This window comes from Rhipicephalus microplus, chromosome 1, assembly GCF_043290135.1.
Source record: "Rhipicephalus microplus isolate Deutch F79 chromosome 1, USDA_Rmic, whole genome shotgun sequence".
Classification (NCBI taxonomy): domain Eukaryota; kingdom Metazoa; phylum Arthropoda; class Arachnida; order Ixodida; family Ixodidae; genus Rhipicephalus; species Rhipicephalus microplus.
This window is the reverse complement of record NC_134700.1, coordinates 167193943-167221536: the sequence shown is the minus strand read 5'-3', so window position 1 is coordinate 167221536 and position 27594 is coordinate 167193943. Positions and strand designations below refer to the sequence as shown.

Sequence of the window (27594 nt, the reverse complement as noted above, 5' to 3'; positions counted from 1 at the left end):
TTCATATAGGCGACGTGGTTGAAGGGCCATCGTGTACATATCGAACAGGGCCTGACGGCCCGCAGCGGCCGCAGCAGCGATTGGCCTCAGGGCCACCGGAGGCCGAACCAATGAGGCGGCCACTTCCTTGTCGAAACCGCGCGTCGCTTCGTCCATTGAGCCGAGCGGCCCTACGCGACACAGAGACGATACATGCTCTTAACTGCGACTGCATGCGGCTGTATGCGCATGTGTGAGTGTCAAAACACGTGGATGTCACTGGTCAGAAGAATACGAGCGGGATAAGACAAACGCTCAAAAAAGGTATCCGTAAAATAGTCTATATATGCAATGTGGGCCAATGCAATTCCACCGGAGTATCATGAGCGTGGACAGACTTAAAGTAACAGTATAGCTGCGGTTATATAGTGCCACGAAAAAAAAAAAATCCTTGGAACACGAAGGCTCACCGGAGACGACGTTTCGATAAGCGGACTTGATTTCATCAAAGTGAACTGCTTGAAGGGTTTGAGCCTTGAACAAGGCTACTTGTCGAAACGTCATCTCCGATGGCGCCTCAAGTCTTTCGGCCAAGATGTCGAAGCAGCAGCATCCCCTATTTCAATCGACTCCTCGATGCAGCATTTCTTTTTGTTCGTATAATGACTTGTTCATCAATATATTACGCTTTACACCAGTTTTTCGTAAATTAATATAGCGCCTCAAGTCCTTAATGTAGGGCAGCAGCCGAGCCTTGTTTCAGGAAAAAAAAAGGGGGGGTGGGGTGGGGTTCGGTTTGATGACGAGTCATCAAATCAAGTCGGTGCAGGGAAATAAGTGGATGCGGTGTAGTAGAGTTCGGACGAGTGAAAGAGGGAGGACAAGCCGACGGAGATGGGGTGGGAGGGGGAGCAGGGAATATATAATGAGTTCGGGTGACAACTAATTAAAAGGGACCGGCCGAATGAGGATGCAAATAATTGATGGAGGCACCGAAAGTGCGAGTGAACTTGTAACGAGCTCCCACCCCGCTGGCACCAACGTTACTAGATCCTGCAGGATCTAGTAACGTTGGCTGGCACGTAGAGTACCCGAGCGAGACACTGAGCAAGGCGACGCTTGAGGAGGAATAAGCTAGCGTCTGGATGACAATTTAACGAGAACGGGTCGGGAGCAACGGCTGCAAATGTGTACTGCCATAAACTGATTCTAACAGGAAGGGGGCGCTAAACCACAAACAAGTATCAGTTGTACATTAACCAACAATTGTTCAGTGAATTTCTGAAAATCGGGTCCTACTTTCGAGCTTTCCAAACTTTCACGTAAACTGCGACTAACAAACAAAGACGCCAAGCGACCGTACAATCGTTTGCCTAAGATTAACTTGAAGGTGCAGGCCACTTTTGTTTTTGTTTTTTACTGATTCGATTGTATTGTACACACGACTCCTCTACCCCTTTCCTTCGAAAGCTTCCTTCACCAAATGTGGCTTTGTACTGCCTCCGGAATCAGAGGCATTGGAAGCTTTCTGCTCCTGCCATTGTCTTGGATTGGCTCGGTGATCGGCCCATCTTTGGCCAAGCGACGATATCATGTTACGTCACCACGTGATGGTGATTTTTCGCGTCACTTGTGTCGACGCTGACAGTCAATTTTCGCATTTGATAAGGCATATAAGGCTTTCGCCTTAATAGAGCATGATGGTGATGATAATGCGTTTGTTGTGCGTATGTGTATGTGGGTGTTTTTGTCCCCTACACACAGATATAACTAAAAAGAAAATGGCATGGTCCGCACGACCCGGAGGTACAACGGGCTCGAGCCAATCCAAGATAAATGAAGAGGGCAAATATCCTAAAATAATATTTGAAATAGCCAATTTCTTCAAAGAAAGAGTAAGTAAGAAACCTACTAAGTGCGGCATGCGAGTGTGCGCAATGCATGTAGTACGTTTGTGTGTCGCGCGCGCGCCAATAACAAAACTAATTAGCGCGACTTCCACGCGGGCGGTGAAAGAACACTCAGAAAACACACACACGCAAAACAAGCAAAAAAAGGAAAGTGAGTGGGAGGCTCACTTCTCGCTGTACATGCGGGCCAGGCAGCAACGCCCCACGCGACACCGCAAATGAAGATAAACGGCTCGCATCGCTAGCAGCAGAGGTAATTGATTCTCATTCGTTAGGCTATACAGTCACCCACAACCCATTGTCCGAGGGCGCGCTCCTTTTCGTGTCCCGCCTCATCGGCTGTGTTATCCTTCTCCCCGCGTTATTGATCGATCGAGGTCTCTCGGATGTCGAGGCGGCGGCGACCGTCACAACAACAACGGCGGGGTCGCGTAAACGAACCTCATCGACGCCCACCAGGCCACGCCAGGCACGCAACCTTGCTTCTTCCGAGGAGCGCGACAATAGCCGTCAGCAGCACGCGCGTGACATAAAGAGGAGGCCCGACGGTGAACGACACCCGTGAATCGGGCAGAGGAAAGAGGGTGAGTATATTATACACGCGTTGTCGTCGCTTGCTTGCGAACCGACGAAACTCCGAGCAACATGCCGCGCAAGACGACAACGGGAGATAAGCGGCAAGTTCGATGCTAGAGGGAACAGACCGGCATTAAATCGGTCATAGATAAATGGTTGACATACATCCGTAAGAGCTCAAGAATGTAAAGGTGGGGGGTGGGAAGTTAGGTGTGACGTAGTATGCGCTTTATGTCAAGTTATGTCTATCTATCTATCTATCTATCTATCTATCTATCTATCTATCTATCTATCTATCTATCTATCTATCTATCCTTTTTTTTACAACGAAGCTGAAAACGGCGAAAAAGTGGAAAACGTGGCCGTCCGCGAGTGCCCAAAAGCTATTGTGAAGAAGCAATGCTAACGCATGCTTATATATATATATATATATATATATATATATATATATATATATATATATATATATATATATATATATATATATATATATATATATATTATAAAGAGAGAGAGAGAAAGAGAGAGGACTAGTCGCGACATGAATCGCTACACATAAAAACCCTTTAGAGAGAGAAAGATGTGCAAAGAAAGGCAGGGAGGTTAACCAGACGCACGCCCCGTTTGCTACCCTGCATTGGGGGAAGGGATGAATGGAAGAAAAGAGATAGGAAAGAAAGAAGAAAGTTTAGAAACCCTTTCGTTTTTCTTAATATCTTTCTTCAGGCTTACCATCGCCAAACGTCGAAGCACGCCTCTCTTGATTGCGGTGAAGAGAAATCAAGAGCTGTAGACACCTCTGACAAGATACCAGCTCGTGACAAACACCGGGACCGCGCGTTTCAGCTTCGCTGGTTTTCGATAGCGGAAAGCAAAAAAAAAAAAAACAAGAAAAAAACATCACTGTTCAGGCGCGTGCTGCATGTTCAATTCAATATCTGTGTCATTGATTGATTGATTGATTGATTGATTGATTGTTCTACGTTTCAGATGATCTCCAGCGAGGTTCGCGACCACGGTGTAAGAATAGCGGGTTCGGCACACGAACGACAGAAGGCATTCAGTCTGCATGGCACCGCTGCTGGCACGCAAATGCACGTGACGGACGAGCGAAGGACAGCGCCGATGCAACGGAAACACCTCTTCGACGCGACGTATCCTCTTCCCGGGACCGAGCGAGCGCAAGCCGAGACGGAGAAAGGAATGCGCACTCCGTGAGCGATACACGGAGATGGTGCAACTATAGCGCATTCAAGCGCGCCTCAAGGCGGCGACCGCTTTCAAGCGTCTTCAGGCGCCTCTGCATAAGGGCCAAACCTCATAAGCGCGAAAATGCACGCGACAGCGACGAGCGACGCTATGAGCGACGAAACAGGGCGTTCGCACGACGTGTCGCGTGCTCGTTTTCGCGCGATCGCTCGGTTCTCCAGATTTGGAAACCGTCGCTCATCGCCCGGAAGTGCTGGGCTCAAGCAGCCAATAGCAAAATACCGGAAGAGACAAAGACATCATAGGTGCACGTGACCCTGTCCGAGTCACGTATGCGCAACAAGAAATAACGCAATGTTTATTACGCATGTGCATATAAAAAAGTGCTGCAAGGCAATAACAAACACTCTCCGTTTCATTACACAACAATATATCTTATTTTTAAACTGGATACCGCTCGCTACGCGGTTTTCTTGGTGCGAGTAGACGGCCTCATGCCAGCAACAGTGGAATTCGCTCGCCGAAGCCGTCGCGTGAATGAGGTTTGCCTGCGCTAGCGACTGATCGCGCGAAGCCGATCTACGTCGCGTCGCTTGTCGCTGTCGCGTGCATTTTCGCGCTTATGAGGTTTGGCCTTAACGCTCGCAGCGCACTGCCTTACAATTCAACCGCATGAGATGGACGAGAAACATGTATCTGCAGTCTGTAACGTGATCTTGCAGTGCGTATTTCATTTCGAATCGGGAACATGTTCGGAACAGGGCGATTGACCATCTTCAGGATTCATCACCGTTTCTCTCTCTCCGAGAACACTGCAAGCGGTGGAGCGTGTCTCCAAAAAAGAAAAGAAAGGAAAACAAAAGCAAGAACGAAACAAATTTGCATCTTGTGAAAGAATATTTCATTAACAGTGACGTGCAAGAGAAATCTATGTTAAACGACTTTTTTTTTGTACTTCATCTCGCAGATAATCCTCCGCATCCGCAACGCACTTGTGATGCTGCAGACTATAGTATAGGCTACAGGGTTTAAGCGACTTTCAGTAAGTTGTGCGCAGTGAATTTTCAAGAATTTTGTGGGACACGTGAGTCACTGGCCGGCCCGCACGTAACTCTTTTCGCGCACGGATCAAAAACATCCGTTACTCCGTAGTGTAACGAGCCCTGGTCCGACCCTCAAACCTGCACTCGAGACAAGTTACAGCTTAAAAACAAATACAGTACACAGCAAATATTGAAATGAAAACTGGTTATACGTTGACGAACTCGAACTTATGCATCTTTCCCACGCGCAGGCAAGAGCACTATATCAAGGGATAGCGGAACCACCTCAATTAGTTCTCGCCGCATAGAGGAATAGAGAAATCAGATAATTGATTGATTAAACGTTTATTAGAAGACAAGTGTTTCTAATATACTGACAATTCAAATGTTGTCGTCGACATTGTAGAATTCTTTAATGGTGACATATTGAGCCAGTCGTATAGAGGACATAGCAGCTGTCTAGCTAGCCCCGCCGTGGTGGTCTAGTGGCTAAGGTACTCGGCTGCTGACCCGCAGGTCGCGGGTTCGAATCCCAGCTGGGGCGGCTGCATTTCCTATGGAAGCGGAAATGTCGTAGGCCCGTGTGCTCAGATTTGGGTGCACGTTAAAGAACCCCCGGTGGTCGAAATTTCCGGAGCCCTCCACTACGGCGTCTCTCATAATCATACGGTGGTTTTGGGACGTTAAACCCCACAAATCAATCAATAGAGAGTTTTAGTACTGCGGAATGGTGCTACGTAAGCATCACGCAAGCGCCTTGCGTTACGTGGCGTCGTTTGCCACTAATCGGCTTTTAGTACGCCGTAGTACCCGCGTACGTAACTAGCGTGAAGCGTGTTGCGCCATCTGGTAGATCAAAATAGAAGCACGTGTTGTTGACAGCCAAATTGAGCCAATCCAAGTGTTATAGTCAGATTATGGCCATATTTTAAGCCACAGAGCCAGTCGGTGCTTGCCTTCGATGCCGCCATTTTGCAAAACGAAGTCTCGCACTTTCGCGAACTTGTTCGAGAGCGGCGCGATCACCTCATACGTACGCACGCACGCATCTCATGCGTGCGTACGTAGCGGCTGCGTACTTAACGCGATACGTGCGCGTTGCGGTCTGCGCATGCGCAGTACGGAGAACGTGGCGTCCTTACGTACGCAACGCCGCCACGTACGCAGCGTACGCAGTACTAAAACTCTCTAATAAATCAGCGGTCTAGCTATTTGACAAAATGGCAACAAAAAGTTCGACGACGTCCGAGACAGACGTGCACGCTGGAACGTTGATCACTCTTGGAACAGAAACTCAGCCGAATACAAACTGGCTCAACCGATCCTTGTCTTCGCAAGCTCGGCAAAAGCCAGCTGGCTTGCTCAAGCAAATCTGCGTGCCCACGTATACCGCAGGATACAACATACCCATGGTCTGTGCCTGCTGCCACCAAAGCGACCTCCACCAATCGGCACCGCGAATAGCGTTCCCAAGGGTGGAAATGCCGGCGCCATCGTTACAAAGGATCGCCGGTGCGCACGCATAAGCAGTTAGTTATAACACGCCCAAGAACAGAGGCGCGAGAGGAATCGCTTAGTAGTTGCTGCTGCTGCTGCTGCTTGCGGTCTTCATCTTCCGCGAAGAGCCCGCAGCGTCACATTCATGCACGCACGCAGCTGTGACGAGGACGCGAGAGCAGGCCGCCGCTACTGATGCGATCGAAAGATGTATACACCCGTATATAAAAAGAGATATCGTGCAACGAGTGCACACCATTCACGCGGCTAACGGAGCGTGCGTCGAGGCACGATTCGAGTTGAAAACACGCCCTCTCTCTCTCTCGCTCTCTCTCTCTCTCTATAACGCCCTGAACGCACGCCTGCCGCCGCCTGTTCTCGTAACGAGAGCTCGGCCTTTATTTTTTTTTGTTTCTGTTTAGTTCAACGGTTCATTATCTCGCCGCATCATCGCGCCCACCACACTAGCGCTTCTTCATAAGTCTAAGTGACGCCGACAGGGAAGAGAATATATATATATATATATATATATATATATATATATATATATATATATATATATATATATATATATATATATATATATATATATATATATGTGTGTGTGTGTGTGTGTGTGTGTGTGTGTGTGTGTGTGTGTGTGTGTGTGTGTGTGTGTGTGTGTGTGTGTGTGTGTGTGTGTTCAAGAAAGAGAAAGACAGAACAGAAAAAAATATTCACATCAGACATGAGAACACCACAGTTTCAGCTTGTTCTTTTTCTATTTTCGGAAATGATAGCTTGCGAGCAAAAAAGATTAAATAAAAAGAAAGAAATCGTCAGATTATATATCCAAGCTAGCGGCAACGCTGTCTTATCAGCAGTCCTTAATTAGATCATATTGTGCGTGCTTTCTTGGATACGCGAGCGGCAATTCATGATTGATGTGTGAAGTTTAACATCCCAAAACCATCATATAATTATGAGAGACGCCGTAGTGGAGGGCTCCGGAAATTTCGACCGCGTGGGGTTCTCTAACGTGCTCTCAAATCTACGCGAGCGGCAAGAGAAAGACAATAGAGTATAAGCTTAAGACTATCTATCTATCTATCTATCTATCTATCTATCTATCTATCTATCTATCATAATTATACGAACATGGCGCGCGGAGTCAAGCACTGCATGCGTGGGAAACACAGCGAGCCTTTGTACACCTGTCAGGCACAGCACATGTATATCCTCGCAAATCCTTGAACGCTTATATAGTTGACTCACGCCGGTCTGTGCGCGCATTCCGGGTAACTGTGAATAATGCGTCAAATTTAGGCTTCATATAGACTACGTTGCCCAAACACGTACATACATGAACGGTCGCCTATTTACTTAAGGCGAGTTTGTTGTCCCAGCAACATACAGGTGCAGGCATGCTGGTTCATATATACAGGCGGCTTATCAACACCAGCACCGCTTTGCATACGGATGCATGGGTTTATATATAAGCTCCATGCAAGCGAGCCGAGCACATGCAAACACGCGGCGTTTCGCCTGTTTCACGCGTTGAGCGTTCTTAATTGAGCACAGCAAGACTCCGCGCTCGATCGCGAGTTTAAACATGCACGCGCAGACATCCCATATACACGTCAATTCTGTATACACACTCGTCCAGGTGTATGTATACCGTATAGGTGGCTTGACGCGCGTCTGTTCAATATCGGGGATGCATGGATTTGCAAAAAAAAGTGGTTATTTCTTTCTTTCTTCCAAGACTGCTCTTGTATATTACGCAGCGTTTCCTGGGCCCACCACTCGTCTCCAGGAAATCACAGCCCAGCTATTTTAGGCAGAACGGGTCCGCAAAGTAACACGAAACCCAGCTCGTCCCTTTCCTATACGAAAGTGAAGATGGGGTGACTATGGAGGCGACTTCAGTTCTTTATACGTCTATTGACACGGTAAATTAACTTCTTCGAAAGCCGGCTTCGAAATTACATATATTTTAAATTAATTTTCGAACTTCAATTTTGCTGCGATTTCCAAGAGGGGTTTCCGTTTTCAGTGTTACTATGGGGCTCTCGTCTGTTCGCATGTATTACGTAATTGATGCATATGCAACCAATAAACACAAGCTATAGAAATCTCCGGGAGAGAAAGAGAAAAAAGATTATTAGAAGTCAGTCAAGTACTTCAGGCATGGCCCGTCAACGCTGGCTGTCAGCCGGAATCCCTTGAGACACGGCAGCAGCAAAGGCTTGACTGATTATGTCGCGCTGGACGTTGGGGTCTGGGCTGCGGAGCAGGGCCTCCCAGGATTCTACAGTGTGGGAACCATTGTCTCGACTTCAACATGTCCACCCCATGTGGACCGAATTCGCTACCTCATCACAAAATTTACGCTGGGACCTGAAAACTGCGGGGTGCCACTTGCTGTAGCTGAGTGCGGGGTTCGGAAAAGCCCCGGTTTGTAACTTTCGCCACAAAACCTCGTTTTTATTACTCAGTGAGTTGTCCGCTCTCGGGCATATACTAGCCGATTTAGCCTGTATTATAGTGTGCGACGATTTCATGGTATGTGCGCATGTCCTCACTTCTTTGTTCGGTAACTTGGGAGGTTATTCCTGGGGTCGACCGGTAGGTGAGACCTCAGGCGACCGAATGAGCCTCCTCGTTTCCTCTAAGTCCCTCCACCCAGACGAGCAGAATCAGCTGTCTGGTATACTCCTACCATGTTTAATATACGGACGGCAGTCTCCGTCACCTTTCCCGATTCATAAATTCTCACGGAGTTTTTGGAGTCGCTGATGACCACCGTGACCCCATATTGGTTCATGGCCAAAACTATGGCCACTTGCTGCGCCTGTACAGTTTTGACACCATGGACTGTGCAGCACGCCACCAGGTCACCGTCCTCCCTGACCGCCCCTGCCATGTGTGCCAATTTGCTTTCATATTCCGCGGCGTCTGTATACGCGACGTCCTGTCGACCAATGTATATATGGATTTTAATGCCTCTGTCCTAGCGATATGCCTGCCTTCGTGAAAGGTAGGTCTCGTGTTTCTGGGTAGCGGAGGTATCTTTATTCTGTCCCCGACCTGCACCAGTATGGGTTTTGAACGCGCTTGATCACGTGGGCTCATAGACCAATCTCTTTAACATTGCTCTCCCCATTTTAGACCCGAGTAGCCTTTGATGCTGTGCAGTAACAGCATAGCCTCAATCAGCTCATCGAGTGTGTGAGATACCACTAACTTTACAAGTCTGTCGGTGTTCGGGGCAAGTCACAGCGCGACTTTGATGGAACGGGCTTTAACCCACTATTAGACATAGCAGAAGTAAGTCATTCCCGCGACACCATTATGAGTAAAAGGGAGAACGACTTACGTTTGTTATATCCAGCAGTGGGTTCCATCAAAACTAATAAACACACCAAATTCTTCTAACCATTTTAAAATTTATTAAATTTAGAAGTGATCCACAATCTAAATAATCATTTCTTGACCGATCCCCCAGACAGAGTGTGAGCCATTCGTTTAAGCCATCATCATCATAATCAAATGTACGTTCTTCAAGGGGCTTTGTCCCTAGAATACAGTGACGAAAAGGTTGCCGATGTATTCAGGATGCAGAATCAATCATTACTCCTAAATTCCGGGTTTCCAAGTTGCTTTATTATTTTGTTCAAAATTGTCCGCTTCATTTTCTATATCCGTAGCTTCTATCTGTCCATTTTTAATACTTCTTTCTTTTTCTTTCATGACTCCCGTGATTTTAACAGATGTCAGCTAACAATTTTTTTTTTCAGAACTACCCGGTTCTTGGCCAATCCGCCATCGTAGGAGTGTGCCACAGAGTCTATGCTCTACTGTATACTAATACCACCTATACGTCAGCTTCTGCACACGACTCCGCAAGCGTCTCTTCGAGAGGCTAAAAAAGAGAGAGAGAGAGAGAAAATAAAAAGACAAGGCTTAATTCAACGTTGTGCACACGCATCAAGCTGGCCCAGCAGGATGCACCCACACGAAAGCCGGAGGAAATGATGACGATAGCCGTCCGTCGAGTCACGCATTTAAAAGCACTCACTACAAGTGGGTCAACCGGTATACGCAATCTATACGGAGCCTGCAAATTAATCTCGGCCAGGATTTGGGTTGCCGCCCTGTTAGGGGGGGCGGGCGGCGGTCCGCATTCATATCCTATCGCCAAATAACGCGGTCGCCGAGTATATCGACTTCTATTATAGAAGCCTCAATACGAAACACTGGACAAGACTGAAGCGGTTGTTTGCTCGATTACTTCACCCTTTGCAAGTGGCTCGTACCCACTGCGGGGGATTGTCTTTGTTAATTGTTGCTGCGTCGTCGAAGTTGAGATCAGTTTTGACTCGAGGAAATTAAAGCGCTCTCTGCAACCGTGTTGTGTTCACGTCACGTAACATGTCGTGATAAACGTACCAGGTGAATCGTTGTATCATCAGCTTCATCACTACCACCAACATTATTGTTATTATTATTATTATTATTATTATTATTATTATTATTATTATTATTATTATTATTATTGTTGTTGTATATACATATTATTTTCATGTTTTATTATTTATGTATCTTTATTTTATTTTTGTCTTGCTCTAGATCAGGGGTTTCAAACTGATATTAACTAGCGCACCGCATATCTGGAAGGGCTGGAAAATTGGAAAAAAAAATTGAAGAGGAGGTGGGTGAAAAAAAGGTCACCCCCCCCCCCCCCCAGAAGAAAACGTCTCCTAACATCGACATTTGACGGAATGCCTTTCCCTATCTAACATATTGGACATATCTGCCAGAGATTTAAGGTAGGTTTCGAGAAATATATCGAACCGACGCGATCTGCAGAAGGGCTAAAAATCTCAAGTGTAATTTTTGTTCTATATGATGATGTGTTGAAGCATAGCTACCGCATGAAAGCGCGTAAGGGAATAAAAAAAAAACAGCCTTCAAATCATTCTGCTCTCTGAAGCAGACCTGAAGAAAGCAATATTATTTCCAATCTCCGACAAAATAATGCAAAAACCAGATAGCAAAATTCCAAAAGCTTATCCATAGTGATGCCGCGGGCCGCTAGCGAAAGGTCGGCGGGCAGCGCGTTTAGGAACCCTGTCCTAGATAAAGTGAGAATCTCTGGGCCTAGTCTGGCTGATACGAGCCCCGGAAAGCTTGCGGCGTCGTGAACTTTTTTTTCTCTCTCTCTCTACGCGGGAAAGCTCGGAGTACACCATAAGGGTTCACTAACTAATGAGTATTATTACCTTAACGAGTCTACACCATCATATACGTATAAAAAATAAGGGTATCGCTTTATTTTTTACAAACTCTCATTTATGAATAAAAATCTTTTTTTGCTTATTTAAAGATATATGCATTAGATTGAGCACCATAATTTCTCACGTGATCTGCAATCTTTCTATTATATAACCTCCGTTATTCTAAAATGTCACACGATTTTATAACATCAGTTTATAAAGCTTATTCCTCCTCCTCCTCCTTGGTCAATCCCTCGCAGTAGCTATGCGCCACGGGCAATGGGTGAAGAAGAAGAAGGAGCGGTATGTTAAGATTGTATGTGTTTTGCTCGTGTGCCATAATATAGAGAAATCAAATGAAGTCAAATCAGAATGGAAAAAGAAGGGTGCGGCCTGTGACCCTGCGGTCTTTAACACGCAGTCACATTCATCTCCTCACTCGAACCAGTCCGGCAGGCGACCTTCGGCTGATATCCGCACGGGCTACAAGATCGACGAAAAGATCAAAGCCCAGGATTACGCAAACAGAAAAAAAAAGTAGGAAGGGAAAGGGGGATTATCCGATGATACCGTTATGAAGGAAGGAACCACACGCCGCAATCTCGCGGCTTCGTTCATACTTGCGCAGGGTCGGAGCGAAGAGCGTAACAAAATGGCAAAACAGGTAACTAGCCTGTCGCTCCGTAATACGCGCCCAAGACAGAGAAGCCATTCAGATGGAGAGATATGAAGTGACGCCGCATAGAAAAAAAAAATAAAGACAGAGCGGGGAAGAAAAAAAAGTCCCGAGGGAGCGAACTATATAGCAGGGAATTAAGCAAGAGACGGGTCACGCAAATATCCTAAGTATGAAGACCGGGGAATAAGAGGCGGAAAGGAGGAAGCTATACGGAAGGAAGTAAAGGTCGGGGTGCCCCTGAATTACGATCGCAGTATGCGCGTGTGAGGCCTCGGCAACTGGGGGCCAGCGCCTATATCGTGCACGGCGGAATGAGCTTACCCGCACTAAGCCGGTAGCTCGTAAAAAGTTAAGCCCGCGGCCCCTCGCATAGGCCAACACCGCCTTAAGGGTAAGAGGAAGGAAGCGATTTAGGAGTAAGAAGCAGTGCCTCACCCTGGCGAAGGACGATGACGGTATAAGTGGACAGTATCCTTCAATTGATACGCCCGTTCCACCCGGTGGTGAAGTATACCACCCGGTGGTGAATCTATAGGCGATGACGGGCTTACACCTACGAGAGTACGGTGTAAACTGTGCCACACACGTATGCTATGACATTGTGCACATGACACAAGCACAGAAATGTTTAGGCGAAAGCTTTCCCACCAGCCGGTGTCCGTGGCGACGCCATTTCTGTGCACTTATGTCGCGATGCTGCTCGCTGACGTTTGCTTTGTGTACGCTTCCACGTCTGGTAAAAATTAACAAGATAGATAGACAGACAGACAGACAGACAGACAGACAGACAGACAGACAGACAGACAGACAGACAGACAGATAGATAGATAGATAGATAGATAGATAGATAGATAGATAGATAGATAGATAGATAGATAGATAGATAGATAGATAGATAGATAGATAGATAGATAGACAGACAGACAGACAGATAGATAGATAGATAGATAGATAGATAGATAGATAGATAGATAGATAGATAGATAGATAGATAGATAGATAGATAGATAGATAGATAGATAGATAGATAGATAATGCGTTAAGCAACGCTCAATCGGTCAATGGCCTTACCGTTGTGAATGCATACTATTCTTTCTTCATTCCTTCCTTCTTTCTTTATTCATTTAACGAAGTAGTACGACACACTCGTTATCCACTTTCGTTTCGTCTCTCCAGCCCGTTCCCCACACTTGCGGAAGCGCGCGCGGAACTCAACGCCGTCAAAGCGCCCATCGTCAATTAAAACTCGAAGACACAAAATCAAAGACAAAATTGAAATATTTGAAAGACCAGAACTTAGAGGAAAGTGATAAATGCGCGTCTATTTCCCCCATCGCCTACTTTCAACCAAAAGAAACGCTTCAATTTATGCGAAAACAGTTAAAGGAACAAAGCAAGGCACCGAGCGAGCCATAAGTGGTGATGGCGTACAGACGTACAGAGGTCAAATGACCGTGTCTCTCTCTCTCTCTCTCTCTCTCTCTCTATATATATATATATATATATATATATATATATATATATATATATATATATATATATATATATATATATATATATATATATATATATATATATATATATATATATATTGCAGGAAGAATAAGGCACTTATTTCTGTCTTTCAGTTGAGGACACGGCTCAGTGCCTCCACTCTATGCCACGATCACGATGCCACGTTACATATATACAACTTGTCCACACACGCTCTCTCTCTCTCTCTCTCTCTCTCTCTCAATCTCCCTTTCCATTGGCGGCCTTGCACGACACACCTATCAATCAGCTCGCAGCTTTTCGCGCTTTTACAAACATGCAGACGCTCCGCCTACGTACTTAACAGAATACATCGCACAAGAAAGAGCCGGCACTTGATTTGTACTCAATACCGGAATACCTCCTCTCTCTCCTCTCTTATGTTCTTTTTCTGTACTCACGCTGTTTCGGTAACGGAAACACGGGAAGAAAAAAAAAACGATTCACGCAACCAGAGAGAGAGAGAAGAAAAATGCTATCTATGGAAAATGAGAAAAAATTTCGCTGTAGCAGCAGGAAATATGCTATGAAAGAAAAAAAAGGAGACAGGGAAAAGGGAAAGGTGGTCTCGAATAGCCGTAGAAAACTAATATTTTCCCGAAGATTCCAGACAAAATTTCGGGGACGACGAACTCGTCTCCCCCGTCTGCCGTCTATTTCCATCTTTCCATCCCATGCTTTCTTTTTCGTACATAATTTCTCACTATTCAGCCGTGGTGCCGTCAAACAAACAGGCAAAGAGGAGATAACTTCAGCGAGGAAGGATATAAAAAAAGACAATAATAATAATCCCCACCCGATCAAGTTGAGGGAAGCACAGAGGGGAAAGGCGGAGAAACTCACGACGATAACGCAAGTGGAGTTAAAAAGTAAAAATAGAACGAAATTACCCGTACAGATGAAGGTTGCATAACTTTGTGGAGGACATATAATTCGAAGAGAGGAGAAGCAAGAGACGACAAAGAAGGGGAGAGGAACGAAGCAGCTCCCGCTTTTGAAAAAAAAAAAAAAAAGCAGGGAAAAGCAGGAAGCGACGTATGCGTTAACAGGACGAGACGAGAGCCGCGAAAGGCATTACATATAGCGACTCACGCGACGAACGGGAACGGTACAAAAACAAAAGAGATAAATGAATGAAAAAGGCGAGACGTCATAGGGAAAATGTGTAAAAGGGGGAACCATAACTTAGAAGAAGGGAGCAAATGAAAAAAAGAAAGGAAGTCCAGAAGTTGACGAGCCACTGAGCGGACGGTATATTAGTAAAGGAAAGAGAGGTTGGGGGAGGGAGGGGGGAAAGTACTAACGGTGCCTGATCAGGGCTGCATCTGCAGCATGCGGTATTTAAACACACACGTGCAGAGTTGAGAGAAACACGAAGGGAGAGGGAGAAACAGATAAGAGGAGAAAGGAATTAAAAGAATTAAAGTGTTCTCAAAAGCTATACAGATCTCATTTCCGATCTACTTTATTGCTCAGCATATGTATATATAACACGCGAAAGACCAGAACAAAAAGAGAACGAAAGAGAATTTAGGGAATAGAGGAAGCGCAAGATCTGGAGGGTAAAGACGAACAATGGGGAACAGGGAGGAAACCACTCAGGCGGGCGATTTGAGCAGGATCCGAAGAAAGGAAAAAGATAAGCAAATAATAAGAAAGACGCAAAGAGGAATATCAAAGAGAAAAAAAAAAGATGACAGGAGGAGGGGGGGGGAGGTGATGTGGGACATTTTTCATTCCGCCAAGTGCTCCATGTATACACACAGAGAGCGGCCATCACGGATGAGATGTAGGCACTCGTGGCGTGGAAGAGATAAAGAGAGAGATAGAGAAGTGGGGGGGGGGGGGGGATAAAAAAAGGGCCGCGACCACAGCGGGCCGTTGACATCGGTTTTCCCAGCTGGGCTAGAAGAGGCCGATGAGGTCGAATTGTAGCAAGATTCACAGTTCACCGTCATCTGAGAAACGGTTTGCCATAAGGCGGTGAGATGATTCGAACGTCCCGGACACAGTTGCTATAGTGCCACGCCCACGATCACGCTCCTGTTTTGCATAAGTGATCATAGAGTTTTGTTTCTCAACGATAATAATAATAATAATAATAATAATAATAATAATAATAATAATAATAATAATAATAATAATAATAATAATAATAATAGCATAACCTAATTACGTCAGGTAAGTGCAAGTTACTTGTGCATCGTATACGCTCTGTGTCCGCCTCGGTGGACCAATGGATACGGGGCTTGGCTGATGACGTGAAGGTAGCGGGCGGGTTGGATCACGCCCGTGGCGGTAGCACTTCGATGTAAGCGAGAGATTCGATGTAGTGTCCGATGACAGTGCAGGTAAACGAACACCAGATGTTCCGAATTTCCGGAGCCTTCCACTACGGCGTCTCTTAATTGTAATCATATATTGGTTCTGGGACGTAAAATCCCAGATATTGTAATAAGTAGTAGTAGTAGTATAGGTTCTGTGTATACAACTTCGTTTACCATCGCATCCAGGCATGCCCGTACAAGCGTGACGCCCAAGTTATCGAACCTCTTCACTTTTCGTTAAGCAGCCTCTCTCCCCCTCCCAGTTAAACTTTCTACGCAGACTACGTTATTATTATTATCATTATCATCAGCCTGACTACGTCCACTGCAGGACAAAGGCCTCTCCCAGACTACGTTAAGACGTGTTTGTTCTCCGGCGGCTGCAATGTTGCAAAGCTTGCCTTCTTTTGCGACGCAACAATTAACCTTCGCAAGACGTGCGTCCTCCACCCTGTTCCTCATTACACGGGATCGACACGTGCGCAGCAAATGACTTCAGGGAAGTATGAAAAACGTAACGAGTCAAAGGAAGCACGGCGCCCTTTCGTGCACGAAACAGCACCACGCCCGCCAAAGACCCCTGCCCCGATCTCGCGTGCGTTGTACACACACCAGAGAGAGAGAGAGAGAGAGAGAGAGAGAGAGCATATGTCGGCGAGTCGTCATCCGTGCATTGGCTCAGTCAAAACGACGCGGCACGGACACAGGAGAAGTGAAGGGTTTGGGAGGAGAGGGCAAGCAGGCGGCACGAACACAGGAGAAGTGAAGGGAGGGCAAGCGGCACAGCGCTGACTGCGAGCAACGGAAACGATGCCCGCGATATGCAGACATCGCGTGCCGCACTGTTTGTACTACTCCTCCTCCGACGACAACAAACGCAGCTGTGCAGCTCGAAAGAGGAGACGGGCGCGGAAGGCCAGTCTCCGCTGTCAGCAGCGCGCCTCTTCCCATCTACGCGTGTGCATCGGAAACGGGGAACGGCCAACAGCGTGTGTAGGTGCAGCAGTGTGCGTCCGTATGGTGGAACGCGGGAACGACGAAAAAACAACAACAAAAAACCTCTTTGCCTTTATCTACGTACACGTCTTCTATTTCCTCTTTTCTTTTTTTTTTTTATCCGTTAAGTTTCACCGCTTTCATTGAGCGCCGCCGCAAGTATACAGCTGTCTGAAGGCACGATGTGGCCGTTCTCTCTGTAGACGCACGCTAAACGATAAAAAAGGGTTGAAACTGTATACATAAATAGGCACGTCCGCGGTGGAGATACAGCGTGCCGCGTACCGTCAGAGAAACGGGCGGCAAGCACTTGTCAGGACAAACAGTTCCAGATAGAAGGATGCCGGTAAAACACCGGTACCGGTGCGGTACGGTGACGGTACCGCTATTGCATTGGCATCCTTCTATCTGCTTCCCGCCTCGCACGGCTAAAGCTCAACCTAAAAATAAAGCGCAGACCGTGTGAAAGCGACAGTTCTGTTGCTTGTATTGCAGCATCTTCCAATGTCTACCGGCGATGCGTGTATATAGATAGATCCTCTAAAGATCATATTAAGAGACGACTGCGCAAACTCGCGGGGACGCCTCAAGTACACGCGATTCCCCGCACGTATAAAGCCGCCTCCCGCAAGAACTTAATTTTTTTCCCCACTTAGCGTTATCGCTACCGTTATTCAATATTTACCCATTAGCAAATTTTCTTTCTTTCTTTCTCTCTCTCTCTCACCAGCCATCGAAGCAGCCCCAAAGCAGCAGCGGGCGTATCTGTCGCTCGAACCACGCCAGTCGTCCGTTTCTGCACTGTGTTAAAACGCCCAAGCATCGCGACAGAGATAACATAGCATTAATAAAAAGAGCAAACTTTGTCAACAACGAATCCCACGCACTCGTCAGAAGTGTCCTCTCGCTACTTCAACACCCCCGCCTCTCCTCTTTGAAAAGGACACCCTCCCGAGGGCTCTCAAATTCAACACGAGCTTTCTTTTTTATTTACTTTTACTCTTCGCCCCCCCCCCCCCTTCTCCCCTTCTTTCTCGGTATACCGCCACCCTCTCCATCACTTTCATGCACTCTACGAAGCTCCGCGCGTTGCTTCCATCCATCCCCCGCAGCGTTAGCGAGCGCATTTTCTAATAAGTGCCAAAGCCAAACGAATAGACCTAGAAAAGCAAAGGAATGCGGTGAAGTGTATTGCGCATTGGCTCGAGCAACGGCGCACACATCAACCGCCGTCTCCTCCTCCTCCTCTTCCCCAACAGCTCGACGATATCGCGCCTTCTCCCGTCAGTGGCGGCAACTTCCGGTGCAGAGGAAAAGCCATCAATTCTCGGCGGGTGGGTGGATCGAGGCTGGAAGAGAGTTTCGGGCGTTGGACTTCGCGACCTACTACAGACGCCGTCGAAGAAGCTCGCCGCGGGAACGATTACAGACGTTGCGTCGCACCGCCGAAGGTGGAAATATCGATGCAATTATTCGATAATATGGTTCCTTCACAGAAGATATGCACAGTAGGAGTTCGCTCCTATAACGATCTACGTATGCAGGACAAAACACACACACACACACACACACACACACACACACACACACACACACACACACACACACACACACTCAAGTCCTTGAGTGCGATATAGAGCTGGTTCCCGAATTTGTCAAGAGGCATGGCACGTTGTTGAAACTTCAGCACGTTGTTGAAGCTTCAGTTAATCGATAAAAAATTTCCATGTGCGCGTGTTCGGTAGCTAGCTTTAGTTGTAGTGTAAAAGCTCGTCAGGGGAATCGGCCAGACCACAAAGCTCCTAGGATGGAAAAAAAAATTGTGCACTGGCTCGAGCCTCTGTATGACGCTGAAGATCACGTGCGTCGCCATTCTTTACACATGACTAAGTTCATGCCGCGAACTCTAATTAAAATACTTACGCACTATTATGCACGGTCAAAATATCAATCAGTAAACATATTTCAACAAAACGTTTTCAAGAAATATTTGGCCCCAACAAAAAGAATACACGGTAGATAAAAATTAAGGAAAAATAAACAGACATTGTGGGCGTTCTACGCGCTTTTGTTTAGTTGTTGTTGTTCGTACTTCACTTCCGAAAAGGCGCACGCGATGCCAGCCATGAACCGGACATCTGGAGACCATTGTAGGCCAAATTTGGCGCGGCCAAGGTCTGAATGTACATTGGCAATGCACACGGTGCGGCTGAGGGGGCAGTAAAGTTTATATAGCAGACACAACTTGCTCGAAACTCTGCACTATTCCTTTCATGTATACGTACGTTCATTTATTTATTTATTTATACTGCAATCCCTATTACAGAGATTTTAGCAGGGTGGTTACCGATATAATTTTCACAATGTTGGCACTCAAGAATGCATAAACCAAACAAACAAACAAAAAATAGAACGGCATGATGTGAGCAATCAGGTCAAATTTGCTGCAAACAACTTTAAGGACGGCTCCATCACTTGGTTATTAGTTAGTCCATTCCACTGAGTTACTGTACGAGGGAAAAGGGAATATTTGAAGCAGTTATTTCGGGACCGGAAAGGGGTTATTGTAAGTTGATGCCTTTGGCGGGTGGCGTACCCAGAAAAAAAGGAAATGATATTGGAAACATCAAGCTTGTAATGCCCTTTAATTATTTGGTAAAGAAATTGTAGTCGTATTAAACGATTACTTTCGCTAACTGAAGGCTCATTGGCACGATGCAGGAGTTCAGTTATAGAGGTGCGTCCAAAGCTATTAAAGATAAAGCGGACTGCCTTTTTCTGCACGTTTTCCAATTTAGTTATGTCCACATCAGCCACCGCCGACAAGGTGGTGAATAAGAAAAATAAAGATGACTTGGTGTATCTTGAGAGCCTATGCATCGCGAAGTGGAGCGAGAAAAAAAGGAATGCACGAAAATAAATAAGAACGATCTACGAATAGAACGAATAAAGAATGATTAACATGTACTGTTTCACACATAGACAGCTACTCAAGTTACACGCCTAAAATACTCGGCGATGGGACAACACTGCCTTCATAATTGCACGGAAGGAGTGTGTGCGTATATTTTTTACTGCGCGCACGTCTCCGCCACCCAGCCACGGTCGCGATCGATGCGCCACGGCGAGGTTTTTGCCCCCAAGCCGTTCCCGGCTGGTCGCCAACCGGGGCGGCGGCGGCGGAGCGAACGCTTCCCTCTCCCGCGTCTGGGTCGTGGTCAAGTTTAATCAATGCTCGGCAGCAGCTTCGTGACCGAGGACTGACCTCTCTCTCTCAATAGCGTCGTGTGTAGGTGCCTCTCTCTCTCTTTTAACCTACTCTCCCTCCACCACCGCCTCTCACTCTCAATAGCAGAGTGTGCAGGTATATATTTAACGGCACATCACGGGAATGCCCGGCGCGCGAAGTCTTGGTCGTTCCGGCCGAGGATAACTTGTGGGCCGCTTTGGCACGCTTCCGTTTGGTGGCGTACGCACTAGTTACTTTCTTTCGACCATTTCTGCAGCGACAGCCGACGGCACGGCGTGGCGTGCCGGTACGTGACGCCTCTCCGATAATGGATGGAGGGAAAAAGCGCGAACGCACCGAATGTCATTACGCTTCGCGTACACCTTGTAATGCCCTCGGTGACAGCTAGGCGGCCCGGAATGGTGGCGGCGGTGGTGGTGGCGCTAGCGACCGCCCGATCTAAAGGGTACAGCCATATTCATCCATCCATCCATCCTTCCATCCATCCATCCAAGTGGCGGTGCACTGTGTAGGAAGCACTTCCTTCCTCCGTGGTAGGAAGCATTAGGTCGGGGGTGAAGGCGCTTAAAGTGGCCGCGACTACTAATATGGGAAAACAAAAATGTGGAGTCAGCTTTAAGCGGCGGATGCGCGCGGTCCGTGGTTGCGTAAATGGTGGCGTGAGGTCGTTTTTGTACGGTCGTTGAGTGCATCCATCGGCCATGCTATGTAGGCATGCGCGTACGTTGTCGGGAACGAGACGCAGTAGAATTCTTTTTCGCTGCGTTTGGCACGGAACTCGCTGTGCTGGAAGAGGGCGCGCATTCGGGAATAGTGGTGTGTTCCATCGACTTGCTCGTATAACTCCACCGTACCAACCCAAGCCGCGGCCATTAGGGCATATGCGCCGGACAGGTCAGATAAGAAGCGAGCACATTCATGTATGCATTACGGCGTTTATTTATTTATTTTTTTAACACTCTGGCATTATGAGCAGGGGACGGCACAAACCACCCGTGAACTCTACGTCACGACATAAATAAGGGAAACATTGAGACTTCAATTTTCATATCAGCAACCAAAACTTCACTTATTTATTTATTTGTTTCCGTGCTAAAATTTGGCATAACAAATGCACCATTAGGCAACCGTGTAGACATAGAACAAGCGACATTATGGCAAAGAAACAACAAAGTTGCACGAAGAAAGAATGGGCCAACGGCTCGTTGGCCCCTGCCTACCCTGTCCGCCTTTTTGCCCCGCCGTAGTAGTCTAGTGGCTAAGGTACTCGGCTGCTGACCCGCTGGTCGCGGGATCGAATCCCGGCTGCGGCAGCTGAATTTTTGATGGAGGCAGAAATGTTGTAGGCCCGTGCGCTCAGATTTGGGTGCACGTTAAAAAACACCAGGCGGTCATAATTTCCGGAGCACTTCACTACGGCGTCTTTCATAGTAACATGGTGGTTTAGGGACGTTAAACCTCATATATCAATCAATATGTCCCAACTCTTTAAATGACAACCTTGATTTGTAGGCTAAATATATAAGATATTGGCCCTATACCAATCTTGCGGGCCGAAAAATACGCAGTACGTAGCTTTATTTACATCCTCTTTCCTTTCTTTCTTTTCTATCTGCGAGAACTTTGGCAGCTACGGCATCATTGCAATTGTAATTGAGTTTGCACGAGCTACATTCCTCAGCAGAATCGTCTAAGTGGGCGTCACCATGATCTTCATCACTACCAGCGTCCCCATTTATTAGCCCCTTGGGGACACCTATTTCAGAATTCAGTACACGACGGGCGAGATAAAAACCACTACTATATATTGTCACAGGTAATGGGTACGAGCCATCAACTGTAGGTGGAATCCTTTGGAAGTGAAGAAAGAAGAGGGCTTTTGTGTTCTGGTCTGAGGGCAAGCAAGACGTCGTTGGTTTGACTCGCCTGGTTGTTAGTTGAAGTTGCCATCTCGTCTTGAGAGAGGGGACCATACTCGGGAGATAGTCCTCGCAGGCGGCGACTGCTTCTTGCCGTGGGAGCTGTAGCTGTCTCCAAGTAGCTCGGTGTGTCGGCTGAAAATCTGCAGCCGAGGCGCATTTACCCAGCACCTCCACCAGTGCCACGAACGTAATTACAGACAGCGACGAAACGACGTCTTGCTTGCCCTCAGACCAGGACGCAAAAGCCCTCTTCTTTCTTCACTTCCAAAGGATTCCACCTACAGTTGATGGCTCAAACCCATTACCTGTGACAATATTATAGTCAAAATCTTACAAAGAAAAAAATATACAGACAAAACGAAGAACGTTCAACACGTTTGAAATGTGCGAGCAAACAGTCACGTTTGCGCAAAGAGAGATAATGAGGTGATGCAAAAACCACAAAAAAAGAGAAAAGGAAAGCGATGACCCCGTCAGTAATTAAGCCGAGATAACATGACACACTGTACAAAGGCCAGGTGACTCGTGTGTATTTACTCACACACGCATCGTCTTTTCATTTTTTCTCTTTCTCTTCTCTTTTTTTTTTTTGCACGCGTTACTGTCACGGGGCGCGATGCGCTTGCTTCGAGCGCGTGCGTCAACGTATACAACACCGTTCGTTCGAGGCGCACAGCGGCTAGTGACGTCACTCGCGCGTCCGTCCGGATGAGCTTTCGTTCCGGTGCAGCAAACAGAGAGAGAGAGTTGGAAACGCGACTGACAAACGCACCACCACGCGCGAGTTCCGTTTCCGCAGCGATCGCACAGTCACGGATATATACAGATACACACCACGTATTCGCAATCGCCAGGTCTTTGAACCTGACAAGTATACGAGACAATAAGGGATTTCAGTGAAATTAGCTACCCTCTCTCTCTCTCTCTCTCTCTCTTTTTGCGTTATAATTTTATCTATACGCCAGGAATAGTGAGTGGGCGTTGGTCGACGTCTCCCGATTTGAGCAATGTTCTTCTGACAAAGCGGTACCGTGTTAACAGAAATAATAACAAAAAATAAGGAAATTAAGCTCGCGACCCGTAGAATGAATATTGAAGTCAGTTTGAGACATTACTCGTAGCTGGTAAAAAAAACTATTACAAAATTATGCAACTACTAGAGGTAACACCTTGCTAGGGCGCATTTGCGCGCCCAAAACATATATAGCGCATAAAGCGAGCTATGATTATGAGAGACGCCGTAGTGGAGTGCTCCGGAAATTATGACCACCTGGTGTTTTTTAACCTGCACCCAAATCTGAGCGCACGGGCCTACAGCATTCCCGCCTCCATCGAAAATGCAGCCGCCACAGCTGGGATTCGATCCCGCGACCTGCGGGTCAGCAGCCGAGTACCTTAGCCACTAGACCACCGCGGCGGGGCTCCTGGCTTCACGAGACAAACCTTGTAAACTTACCGTGGTTTTGACACGTAAAACATCACACTATAATAGCAAGCGCACTGCACTGGCCGCTGAACTCTGTGACTAAGCGGGCGCTGAATCGGCTCCGGACAATGGCCGACAAAAGTCTAAGCGTGAAGCCACTGCCTTGGTAAATACGTATATACTATAAGAAAAAAAAAAGGTTGTCACGAAAAAAAAAAAGGGGGGGGGGAGTAAGGGGGCGTGCTCACAAAACTTAATTTGCACGGTGACACGTTTCATTAAGCGCCAAGCAAGCAGAATAAAGCCGGGCGAATGAACAAATAACACGGGGAACTATATAGCCGCGTGTGTGTCTGCACGTGTGTAGTGAAATAAGTGAGAAAAATAAGGGGGGAGGGGGCGGAGTACGTATGTAGTTGTCGTTACGGCAATAGAATTGTCGCTGAAGTGAAAGGGGCGACGCAGAAAAAAAAAAAGAAAAAGGGAAGCAAACGGCAGTACGCCTTTTAGTTCAACCCCGAGAAATAAAAAAAAGATACATACGCGAAATAAACGTCCCGGCTACGACTCGCGCAAGCTTCTTCGACCCACAGTGCACCGGCCTCTTCTTGCGTCACCGCGAGGCGAGGTCAGTAAGCGCGTCACGTTGGATTTCCCCCGACTCCCACTTCCCTCTTTTCGCAACCCCTTTCCAACTGGCTCGAAGAAAGTGAAAAGGCAAGCGCGGTTTATGCAAAAGTAGAAGACGAGAGCAAAAAGAAAGACAACAGACGGAGCGATCCGACCGACGCCAAGTCAGAGCCGACTCAATCGTATAAGCCAATAGAGATCGGAAGAAGAAGGCGGCAGCGGACGTAAGTTAATAGGCGATAGGAGCTCGGGATGGGAGAAGGGTTTCGGGGAAAGAAGGACAGGCAGGCGAGCAACAGTGCGGCGGCCCAACTGCGCAGGCGCTCAATTGCAATTCTATCCGAGAGCTAACGCGCTCAGGATCTGTTCGTCTGCTTCGTTCTCGCACGCCTAATTCGCTCCACCTTTCACGTCTGCTCCTCGCTTTTCATTTTTTTTTTTCTTTCCTCGCTAAATTCAGTTCCAGTTCGACGGAGTTAGCAGAAGAAATAAAGGAGGTCAATATCCTCCCTTCGAAATGTGCTGTCTAGAGCGCTGTCCTCCCACATCAAAAAAAGAAAAAAAGAGGAAAATCTTAAAACACAAGTAGCGTAAAGGATGCGGAAGGGGGAGGCAGAGACGAAGATGACGTCCGAAAAGTGACCTAACCTTCTGGCTTATAAAAGCTTTTTTTTACAACCGAAATGAAGATGAGAATTCAAAGCATTCGACACTGAAAAATAAACGAAGCGGAAGAAGTGTTACACACGAACGACGCAAGCCAAAGGAGATGCACGACATCCCAACGAGCTCGCGGTGGGGAAGAAAAAGGTGTAATCCCACATCTGCAGCGATACAAGAGACAACAACAAAAGCTGCTAAACAAAAAGCAGACGATCGAAAGTGACAGAGCCCTATATTATAACACCCGACTCGAGGTGGTAAAACGAGGAGAAACGAGCGGAAACGAATGCATGGGAGATACAGAGAGAGAGAGAAGCGGCGAAACAATGCTTTGGAGATGAAGATGAGGAAGACCGAAGCAGAACGTATACGACGGCACGAGGCGATAAATATAAAGTCGGGAGGCTAGGAACGGCCGCTCGGTGGAAGAACGCCAAGGGAAAGAGGGAAGATGAGGGAGAAAAAGAAGGAAGGAACAACGGCCCCATCCGTGTTGTAAGCAGTGGCTCTATCACAGCGCCCGCTACTTTCCATAAAAAAAAAAAAAAAACCGAGGGGAGAGCGTTTTTGCGAAACGTCCCGATGTCTCTCCTCCGCTTCGCCCCTCGATCCCAGACGCAACCTGCCTCTGGCAGTCACCGTCCTCTCTGGCCGGGAAAGAATCGATCCGATGCCCGGCTGGTGGTAGCACGCAGACAGAACAGAAAGAAGAGGGGACAAACTCATTTTCTTGCTTTTCTCGCGCTGTTGCAGGCCTCCTCTCTTCCATGTCGCTCGATTAAACAACAAACAGGCAAAGGGGAAAAAACGGGACTAACATTTTGGAGTTACCTCTCTTCTAGCGGCGACGAGCAAGGCTGTGCCCAGCAAGAAATAACGCTCGTAACAGCAGCGGGGAGAGAGCGTGTCACCTTCCCTTTTGTTTCCCTCTCTCTCTTTTACAGAGGAGAATGGTTGTCCCATTCTTACCTCGCCGCCCAACCTCCTTTCTCTCTTCCCGCCTCAACATCCCTCTCTCTTGCAGCTCAGTCAAATGCACAAACCAATCGCAGAAGGTTTTTTTTTTAACCTTCCCTTTTCTCCCCCTCCTCCCGTTCACCGCCACATTACCGGTTTGTATACTCTTTCTGGTGCCATAGTGCAAAACAACATGGAAGATAACCAAGAGAACTCGGTCCAAAAATAAAAAAAAAACGATATAAGAAAAACGCTAGCGATAACTGCCGGCAGTTTCGAAGAGAGAGAAGGCACGCCACAGAATGCTGCAAGGGAAGAAAGCGCTTGCAAATCTCTCTCCGGGCTTTCCCTGGGACTGCTGCTCTTTCCCCAAGAATCCCACTTACCAGCTCCTCTCCCCTTGCCCTTAACCTTCCCCGTCCACCTCAGCCTCTCCGCTTGCGTCGTCTAACCCTCCCGTCTAACCCCCTCTCTCCTCTGACGTTTTCTTCCTTTTTCTCTCCCCACCACTTCTGCGCAACACCTCCTCTCCTACAGTTCTCGGCGGCAGAACGAACAAACACCGCCGCTGCCTCCGAAAAAGTGCCGGCGGCCTGGCGAAGAAATGTCCGAACACAATATGGCCTGGGCGTGGTCCGTCATTTTCGGGGGTTTCCTTGCGCGCGCGCACAGCACACACACACACACGCCCCGGCTTGTACGCGTGGCTTCCCGATTGGGCGCCGGTCAACAATCGGCGCTGCCTCTTCGAATACGTTCCCGAAATCTTATCCTGCGGCGACGCAGTATCTCCTTGGACGTCTGTGCTCTTTCGCCTCCACTGCATCGTCACAACTTGCAAGTCACTCCAATAATCGACCTTTGCATTTGGAAGACGGTGGGCCGTTTATATCTCCAACGATACATCCACAATTTGCAGGCATTCACGTGAGCAACAGCTTGCAACGTTATCTCAGCAAGTGATTAAGAAAAAAATTAAGAACAAACATCACGCATAAAGTATACATCGGCTAAGGAACCATGCAAAGCAATAAGCGATTTGATGCTGAGAAGACAACGCATACTCATCATTCCACGTAACAATTAAAAAAAAATGTCACGAGTGTATAAACGTCATGCCCAAACTTTACGCCGATTAATACGCAAATATTAACACGCGATTGGCTATTTCACAATGCGCAACGCCCCAACATCGTGAACCAACTGGTGCGCGAGTTCGTAGGGGCGCGCCCACTAGATTCCAAAACCGAAACGACGATGCCATCGCACGCACGGAGAACTATCGTAAAAAAAAAAAAATCACAAGAGAGGTGGCAATACACCGCCGTTGCATGCATGCGACGAGACACCTCTTGAACTTCGTTCGCGGAACAAGAACGTAACGCTTGCACTCCTCTTCGCGATGACAGCTCCCGGCGTGATAGGGGCGGGGAGCGCGCGCGCGTTAGCAGACGCTTTCATCGCATTGCTCTAAGATGCGAGCGCTTTGAGCGGTACAGATAGTTTAGAAAGATCGCCCAGACGACTAAAGTTCTTCGGCGCAGGCGTTGGAGGTCGGAATATCCTTGGCTCCTGCAAAAGAAGCGATAGAGAAACGAGAGATTGTCACTCACGAGGAGTGTCGAGTCCCGTCGCCATGGTTGAAGCAGAAGACGCTTAGACCGGCTTAGCCTCGAGCGCTGCGCCGATCGGTTTTATACGGAGCCGCTACTCTCCACACCAACGCCACTGTGAGGCAC

At 47.4% G+C, this 27594-nt stretch overlaps 1 protein-coding gene across 1 annotated transcript in view; it reads right to left on the bottom strand.

The window, feature by feature from the left end:
• The window catches only part of LOC119178640 (uncharacterized), a 182360-nt gene extending 154806 nt beyond the window's left edge, over positions 1-27554 (bottom strand). Inside the window, exon 1 of the mRNA XM_037429856.2 lies at positions 27469-27554. Coding sequence (XP_037285753.2) covers positions 27469-27493 — 25 coding nt within the window. The 5' untranslated portion in view covers positions 27494-27554. The remainder of the gene's footprint in view (positions 1-27468) is intronic.
• Positions 27555-27594: the final 40 nt, after the last annotated feature.